Raw genomic sequence first — 9,603 nt, 5'->3', positions numbered from 1 at the left:
ATTATAAGACACTGATGAAAGAGATTAAAGATGATACAAATAGATGGAGAGATATACCATGCTTCTGGATTGGAAGAATCAATATTGTGAAAATGACTCTACTACCCAAAGCAATCTACAGATTCATTGCAATCCCTATCAAACTACCAGTGGCATTTTTCACAGAACTAGAACAAAAAATTTCAAAATTTGTTTGGAAAAAAAAAAGACCCCGAATAGCCAAAGCAATCTTGAGAACAAAAAACGGAGCCGGAGGAATCAGGCTCCCTGACTTCAGACTATACTACAAAGCTACAGTAATCAAGACAGTGTGGTACTGGCACAGAAACAGAAAGATAGATCAATGGAACGGGATAGAAAGCCCAGAGATCAACCCATGCACATATGGTCAACTTATCTTTGATAAAGGAGGCAGGAATGTACAGTGGAGAAAGGACAGCCTCTTCAATAAGTGGTGCTGGGAAAACTGGACAGGGACATGTAAAAGTATGAGATTAGATCATTCCCTAACACCATACACAAAAATAAGCTCAAAATGGATTAAAGACCTCAATGTAAGGCCAGAAACTATCAAACTCTTAGAGGAAAACATAGGCAGAACACTCTATGACATAAATCACAGCAAGATCCTTTTGGACCCACCTCCTAGAGAAATGGAAATAAAAACAAAGATAAACAAATGGGACCTCATGAAACTTCAAAGCTTTTGCACAGCAAAGGAAACCATAAACAAGACCAAAAGACAACCCTCAGCATGGGAGAAAATATTTGCAAATGAAGCAACTGACAAAGGATTAATCTCCAAAATTTATAAGCAGCTCATGCAGCTCAATAGCAAAAAAACAAACAACCCAATCCAAAAATGGGCAGAAGACTTAAATAGGCATTTCTCCAAAGAAGATATACAGACTGCCAACAAACACATGAAAGGATGCTCAACATCATTAATCATTAGAGAAATGCAAATCAAAACTACAATGAGATATCATCTCACACCAGTCAGAATCGCCATCATCAAGAAATCTAGAAACAATAAATGCTGGAGAGGGTGTGGAGAAAGGGAACACTCTTGCACTGCTGGTGGGAATGTGAATTGGTACAGCCACTATGGAGAACAGTATGGAGGTTCCTTAAAAAACTAAAAATAGAACTACCATATGACCCAGCAATCCCACTACGAGGCATATACCCTGAGAAAACCATAATTCAAAAAGAGACATGTACCAAAATGTTCATTGCAGCTCTATTCACAATAGCCCGGAGATAGAAACAACCTAAGTGTCCATCATCCGATGAATGGATAAAGAAGATGTGGCACATGTATACAATGGAATATTACTCAGCCATAAAAAGAAACGAAACTGAGCTATTTGTAATGAGGTGGATAGACCTAGAGTCTGTCATACAGAGTGAAGTAAGTCAGAAAGAGACAGACAAATACCGTATGCTAACACATATATATGGAATTTTTTTTTAAAATGTCATGAAGAACCTAGGGGTAAAACGGGCATAAAGACACAGACCTAACTTGAGAATGGACTTGAGGATATGGGGAGGGGGAAGGGTAAGCTGTGACAGAGCGAAAGAGAGGCATGGACATATATACACTACCAAACGTAAGGTAGATAGATAGTGGAAAGCAGCCGCAGAGCACAGGGAGATCAGCTCGGTGCTTTGTGACCGCCTGGAGGGGTGGGATGGGGAGGGTGGGAGGGAGGGAGATGCATGAGGGAAGGGATGTGGGAACAGATGTATATGTATGACTGATTCACTTTGTTATTAAGCAGAAACTAATAAATAAATAAATAAATAAATAAATAAATAAATAAATAAATAAAAAAGATCAACTTCAGGGCAGGATCAATTTTGACCACTGACTGCAACAAGGAAACAGTGGCCACCGAATTTCTAAGTACAAGGTTTCCTCTTTTCTGTTATTATTATAAATCATACCACCACAAATAAAATTTGGCCAGGAGAGGAAACTTTCTGTACGTGTGAAGAAAATGTATATTGATATTTTTAAGGAAAGTGTAGCACAAACAGATGGAGGTGTATGAGGGGAATCAAATGTACTTGTCTTGTTGTTCACTCTTTTGCTGCTTCTGTTTCTAAAATGTAAGATAATGTCCCCAGTGAAAAGGACAAGGTCATTTAATATGGGGTATAATAAACTTCACTATCACTTCCAAACTATATAAAAGCAAAGCAGTCCATCAGACTCTGAATACATCACCAGACATATCTGGTAAGATGAACTGAACCACTGTTTCTTTTTTTATTGTAAGTATGAGGTTAGTCAATCTAAATAAGATAACTGTAAAATAAAAAATCCCCAAACTCAAAGAAACACAAAATCCAAATCTAATTCTTTGGGAATGCTTGTCTAAATAAAAGCAACACCTAATTAACAATTAGTACACTCTTTATAAGGTGCAAAACAAGATCCTATGTGGGGAAAGCTAAATTTTAATTCCCACCTAACAGTCACTCTGAATACTTTATAGGTCAAATGTAATAAGAGCATTTGCTTCTACTGCCCATTTTCAGCAATACATTGTTCTCTCTGGAGAAGGTGGTTTGGGAAGTCAAAACACTGCAGTGGAAAACAGTGGCCCTGACGGTAGAAGCAAAAAAAGACAAACCTTTGAAACAGGACTTACTGGAATTAACCATTAAAGCCGAGGTAGCCCATTAGGATTGGCCTTATCTGAGGGCTCTGTGAAGCAGTGCAATCAAAGGTGAACCTTCTCACAGCATCACGTACACCCCGACTTCCCCTTTACAAATGATGACTCCAGGCCTTGCACGACTTCCTTCCTTTTCCCCCAAGAAGCGGCGATGCTTCCCCTTTGCTGTATGGATGCTGGCCTCCAGCCTCCAGCTGCTGGTCTCCAGAACACTTAGGATTCATACAGTAGTTTAACAGGCAGCATGGTCCCACTGCTTCACATTAATGCCAAATGCCAAACTTGGAACAGAGCTACTTGATATTCCCCATCCCTCCCCCGGAACTGTATAGACAAAACATGTCATTCAGTTTTCAGCTTACTCCTAGTGCTGTATCGATTTATAATCTGCTTGAGATTTTACATAGGTGCAAACATTTCCAGAGGATGAGCCAAGGACTACAGAGTGCAAACAAAATTTTCTATGACTCAGGCAGAGTAGCATCTGACTTGATAAGAGAGTGACAGGGATTACACAAGTTGGATTCTAAATAACCAGACCCGTTCAGATGCTTCATTTTGTTCACAGTGTTCGATCACTTTTTTTCTCGGCAGCAGTTTGAATGGCAGGAACTATAATAACAGTGATAACGTGGGAATGAGTTGAGCATGGCTTTGAGGGGGCACTGGTAGAAAGCTCATCTGACGGAATTAAATAAATATATTTTCGGGGGGGAAAAGACTGTCAGAATTACAATGGTATGATATATCCTTTTAAAAAAGAGGGCTTTAAAGAATTCACCATTTTCATCTAAAATCTGGGACCTAACCTAGTTTGGGGATAAGAACCTGTGTCTTCAAAGTGGCTGTGGGACCTTTTGCCTTTTCCTGGCCTCATTACAGTTATCCAAACAAATAAACACTTAAGAAGGGCGTCTTACAGGATTTTCTCTCTTTCACTCAGCTTCTTGGAGCTGCAGCTTCAGTAACTATAGTATACTCTACACACTTCAAAATTACATAGGAAAATACCCAGAATAACTAAATAAATAAAAGGCTAAAGAAAACTGGAACAGTACTGTGTCTCCATCTGAGACTAAATCATCCACTTCCAGCAACACAGAGAAGGGCTAGGACAATTTTGTTCCAAAGATTTATATACAGGTTTGAATCTAGAAATTAAGGTAAAAGCATAAATATTGAGAATTTCAACTAGATTCAGAATGGTTTCAGAAAGATATGATACAACAATTTAGAATAAAACAAAGGCAGAAGAGCATCATATTTTGGTTTGCTTGAAATATATATAAGGTGCAACAACTTTTTCTCTTGAGGATGCTTGTGGGACAAATGTTAGTGTAGATGGTGTTTGCTGGCAGATTAAGGTACACACCATAGCAATATGATTTTCTAAAATAAAAAAGAATGAGAGAAGTGAAATGAAAATGATAAATGGGGGAGGGTACTACATGTTGGTCTGCAATATTTGTGCTCACAAATGTTGTTACCTGAAAATACCAACACCCCTCTCCAGTGGATTCAGGGCATGAGAAAAGCACTATTTTTGAAATCAAGACATTACTCAGAGAAATGACAAGGTGAGTGTCTAAAAGACTATAGAGCTTTGCAGGATTTCTGCTACTCTCAGTGCCTAACCGCTTAAAAATTAAGCATGTCTACAAAAAGGTGGGGTTTTTTTTTCTAAAGTACCTGAAAACAGTCGTATCCAGTAGTTTGCCCTCCACCCCGACCCTTGCCTAAGGGAAAAGCCACTGAGGTTTAGGAAAAGCAGATCAAGTAAGATATATTAATCACATAGAAAAAAGTCATCTTTTGTTTTGCTTCTTTTTAAGAAAGGTCCCATGAATATACAGCACTCTGTTAAGGAACTCTAGTGAAATGTAATCAGAGGACTGGAGGAGAGGGCACTGGCAAAAATAGACCTATTCTAACATGTTCTAGAGAATAACAAGTTAGTGCCATTGTCAAGGTGCATGTTCTGCACCAAACAACTTTTGTTGTTGATTTTATTTTTTTTTGGATTTTAGCTAATTATAATTTTTAAATCACTGCTAGCAAGTGGTCCAGAAACTCCAACAGACACCAACACTGGGACCCAGCAATTTTCAAACATTCACTTTGTGTTTCGAAATTTAGAAAATATTAATACAACAGCATCGTAGTAAAAATATCATGCTAAAATCTGGGGTTGCTCACCTGATTTATTTCTGTGTGAATGGGGCTAAGCTTCTGCCTCTGATTAACCTTGCTTACTAATTCCTTCTTCCTCCATGCCCACAAGGAATATGCATTTTTGAGGACACCGTTCCAATGCCCTGATGCCCTCTTTACCTGCTTTGAAAAAAAAAAAAGCCCAAATCTCTCTGTTCTTTTTCAATTCTGTTAGTATGTTGTACATATTTTCCAGCACCGAAACTGAAGTAACATCTACAACCGTGAAAAGCTAAACCTAGTCAGTACTAATAGAGTCATTTTTTGGTATGGCTATTAGGTCAAATTACGATGAGAAAAAAAATCATCATTACAATTCAGTCAAGTATAAATAAGATAGCTAGATAAAACCTTGTAAACTGTCACCATTTAGAGATCTAATTCAAAAGTTTCAAACTTGAACTAACACTATCAAAATTCCACCAGTTTGAAAACCAGTAAAAATTATTGCTGGAATCCAATACTTAAAATTTGGTAGTTTGTGCTGTGATGCAAGAGTGGGGAAATACTTTGTGCTATTGAACAAATACACTGTAAAATCTGTAGCCGAAGACTAATTTTGATTTATCACTTTGCATCTGTTGCTAAGAAACAAGATACTGTGAACGTCAGGTGATGGAGTCAATATGTTGAATGTTCTAAGCCAGTTAATCCAGTTGCACTGGCATATGTATGGTTGGTTTTATGTTCAAAAGCAACAAAACATGAAAAGGAAACAGGAAACTTGCAGGTGGATCTATAACTGCAAGTCCCACTCTGGTCAGGCACACCTCCCTCATCAATACGTCCGTAACCACAAAAACTCAAAATGGCTCTAAAAACCTGCAGTGCCAATTAGGCTGTGCATAGCAATTGCTACCCGTCCAGTCTGTCTGGGATGGATGTAAAAGGGCTGTAGCTCAAAGACCACACAAAGTGAGTGTGTCTTCAATGTGTTCTGAATAGTGAAGTAATCCTAAGGTCACTTCTGAATACTATTTTTCTTTTTTTGTCTGTATGAACGATCCATAGGTCACTCAGACCCTTGTGTAAAAATAAAAGAATCCTCAAGGCATGAAAACATCAGTAATCTGTAATCTGCTGGACTCTTCCCCTGTCTGGGAAAATATTCGCCACAATTGGACCCAAGCAAATTCTTCTTGGTCACTCAAGGCTAAGAAAAAAATTCTGCTTGTAAGAACTGTAATTTTTCTTCTTCTCTCTCTTTCTCTTTGTGCCAGCAAACTACCACTCTGGTGGCAAATATAAAAGTGCAGAATATATGGACCACAAGGCCGAGCATACACCGCTAACAGCGGTACATCTGCCTGCCCGTGCTGTTTGGGAGTCTCTGGAAGAGGCTTTTTAATATTATTCTACAATGTAAATGTAGGTATAACCTATTATATAAACCATCTTAGAACATAAACCTCCATGTACAAAAAAGACTAAGAATATCTAATAATAACTAGTGCAGTGTGTCAGTTTTTGTTTTTTTGCTCTTTGTTTTTGTTTTGAAAGAATAACTAGGTAATATGTGAAACTAGTTTCACACTCTCTGGTTGGTAAAAGAGATGCTGGATGAGCTACAGTAAAGGCAGCCTTTTACCAAGTTACCACCTATTACCATCAAAAGCCTTCCATAGAAAGCAAAGCTCTAGGATCATCCCATTTCTGCTCATTATCAGACAGACAACATCACCCTCAAAGACTCTGGGTTCTGAAAGAACAAACTGGCCCAGGGTGCCAACTTCTGCTTCAAGTGAATCTGGGCCGTGTAGGGCAACAAGCACTTGTTTGCTGTCTCTATCTGCCACCACATGGACTCACTAGCATCTCTCAATAAAGACAAGGCTAGGGTAGTAGGTAAAGCACAATGTTTTACAATTAAAGGGCGCTTCACTGGTCAGCGCAAGAAATAAGTACAGGAGTCGGGGGCATTTCTTTTGGCTGTCCATCATGGGGGAGCGGAGTTGATCTCTGACTTCTATGCATTTTCCATGGCAGCCACTTCGGCCGGCACAGCGAGGCTGAAGAACGCAGACACGGCGGGCATCTCCGGGGTGCTGCTCTGCGTCTCCGTGGCCTCTCGGTTGTGTGAGCATTCGTCATTGCAGCCTGTCTCGGTCACCTTAACAAGACTTCTCTGCAGGTGTTCCTTTGGTTTGTCATCCAAAGTACCTCCTGCTGGTGATACCCGGCCATCTGCTGTCCTGACAAGGTGTGTGATCTTGGTTTTCCTTGCTTTTCTCTTTTGACTGCCCACCAAGGGTTCTTGTGCCGCTGTTGGCTCTGGAGTGTTGGGAATGGATGGGGCATTTGTAACCTTATAAGCAGGCTCTGTGGTGTTTCTGTCTTCTGAAAATATGGCTTCTGTAGGGTGAATGGCAGCCAAGAAGAGTTGCCTGTTTGACCATTTATCCCCACTTCCTTTTTCCGGAACATTAGGCTTCTCCTTTTTGTGCTTGTATTTGCTGACAATTTTGTGGAATAAGTTCTTTTTCTGAGACTGGAAAGGACCTTTGCTGGTTTGGGTCGGTTCTGAGGACATATGTCCGGTCTTCTTCTTTTTTCTTGGGACAGGTACACATTTCTGGTCAAATGTAACAGGACTATACTGAGGGAAGCTGTTGAATTTCTTTTCAAATTCTTCATCCAGCTTTGCTGAGCCAAGGAGAGAGTCTTCCTTTGGCTTTGTCTTCTTGAACTTCTTGCTTCCACTGGTCCCACTCTGGTGAAATGTCCAGCTTTCTTCATGCCAACACTCTTCATGATCAGAGGACTTTCCTTTTCCTGACCTTCGTTTCCCTCTGCCAACATTAGCTCGCAGAGAGGTGAGCATACCCTCAGACACCAGGGTTTTATAAAGAGCACCTTTGCAAGACCTCTCAGATTTCCGGGAGCCACAAGTCTCTATTTTTCTGTGACACTCACTGTCCTCAGGCTTAGACTGTCCCGATAGACTAGGTGGTAATGCATCCTCCGTAGGGGTCAAGGGTTCTGCTTTTATACCCTCTGGGACCTCACCAGAAATGTTCTTGCTGGCAGAAATACTGATAAAATCTTGAGGTCTTGACTCTTGGGTGGTGTCTGAGGATTTCTCCTTTGACATTTTCTTCTCTCTTGATTTCACTTTCTTCTTTGGTGGCTTGGCATCCAAAATGCTTCCCTTGCCACTCGAGGATGTATGGACCTGCTTGCGAGGGGAATCTCCAAGCTTCTCGATGCCCCAGTCTCCCTTTGCAACAGCTTCAATGGTGTACATGACACTCTCGATATCAGATTCCGAGGACTGCCTCTTTTTGCAAGTCTTCTTGGGTGTGGATTTATCATTTCCCTGTCGATCCATTTTGGTTTTCTTCTTTTCCTTTTTTAGCTTTTCTGGTTTGCTTAACGCTGTGGGAATCTCGATGATCCTAATGCCATGGGGATGGCACATGTGATCCTTCCTACTGGGAACATCGCTTATTATTATCTTGCTACTGCCAGAGTAAGAAAAATCAGGGAAGTGACTACATTTTTGATCTTCCTCTAATTCTTCCTTTTTAATTGCTTTAGGAGCTTCCATTTTTATACCCATTATATCATCCATTCGCAGCTCCTCAAAATTTCTTAATTCCTTAGAATCTCTTACATTTTCCTTAGCTGATTTTTCAAATTCTGCTTCTTTCTGGAACCTGGCTTCATCTATTTTCTCCATTTTCATTTCTCTTTCTTCCTTGCCCTTCTCCAGTTCTTGAATTCTTCCGCCATCTGATTCTTTGGCTTTTATTAGCTTTGATTCTTCCATTTTCACCCCCTCTGATGCCAGGCACATCTCTGCCAGTTGAAAGAGTGCAGACTCTCCACAGCGTTTTACAGGTTCAGCACCGCCCAACTGTGAAGTCTTCGAACAGATCTCTGCAAACTGAAACAAGGCTGATGCTTGACATTGTTTTGACGGAACATCAGGGTGGGAGGTACCTGAAGATATCTCGGCAAACTGAAATAATGGTGACTTCTGACGCAATTCAGAGGATTCTGAAACATCAGGCCTGCAAGTGCCAGAGGATATCTCTGGTGTACCAAGAACATGTTCTCCAGCTAAAAGCAGCATGCTCAGGCCTCCCATTTGAGTAGGATCAGCCAGCCCAAAGTTAAGCTGAGGCATTTCTTCAGGCTTTGTTTTCTTGGGGCTTGGCAAGGCTCTTGAAGAGTCAGATGGGAAGGCCCATAGTTTCTCCCGTGGATTGACAGTGGATGTTGGGGATTTCACAGGCTTGTTTGTGGTAGCACACCATTTGTAGCCAGGATTTGCTTTCATAAATGCATGTTTATACTCCTTGGCCATGTCTGTGTATTTCTGCTTTTCCTTTGGATCGAGAACAGCCCACCAATCAGCTAGTATCTTGGTAGCACCTCGGTTATCAAGCCTGTTCCTGTGTTCCTGACGTACAAGAGAGCGATGACGTTTGCAAAATAAGAGAAATGCATTCATTGGTCTCCGGGCTCGCTGTTCTGGTGATTCATCATCTTCAGTTTCACCATCTTGCTCTAGACCAGCGGCCCCAAGAAGTTGAACCTTATCAATATCCTCCTCTTCGTCTTCCTCTTCTTCCTCTTCTGAAAAGTCAAGAAGTTTCTTTGCTAGCAATGGATGCCACTGAAGGCACTTTCGTTTTGGTCGTTTTCCAGCTCCTTCTCCTTCTGCGGAATAATCTTTATTTCTATGACTGCCTTTCAT

General features: G+C 40.6%; 1 protein-coding gene across 2 annotated transcripts; it reads right to left on the bottom strand.

Annotated features, from left to right (window-relative positions):
- Window positions 1-6,867: 6,867 nt before the first annotated feature.
- On the bottom strand, window positions 6,868-9,603 carry LOC132486553 (HMG box transcription factor BBX-like). 2 transcript variants are annotated; one of them, XM_060093910.1, is made up of 2 exons: window positions 7,401-9,603; window positions 6,868-7,310 (listed from the first exon to the last, which is right to left on the bottom strand). In XM_060093910.1, the coding sequence occupies exons 1-2, from the start codon at window positions 9,601-9,603 to the stop codon at window positions 6,868-6,870; spliced, it is 2,646 nt and encodes an 881-aa protein (XP_059949893.1). The 2 variants fall into 2 exon arrangements, with proteins under 2 accessions (XP_059949893.1, XP_059949883.1); XM_060093900.1 differs by having other exon boundaries at window positions 6,868-9,603.

Source organism: Mesoplodon densirostris, chromosome 1 (assembly GCF_025265405.1).
Source record: "Mesoplodon densirostris isolate mMesDen1 chromosome 1, mMesDen1 primary haplotype, whole genome shotgun sequence".
NCBI lineage: Eukaryota > Metazoa > Chordata > Mammalia > Artiodactyla > Ziphiidae > Mesoplodon > Mesoplodon densirostris.
Note: the sequence above shows the minus strand (reverse complement) of the source record. Positions and strands in the feature narration are given on the sequence as shown.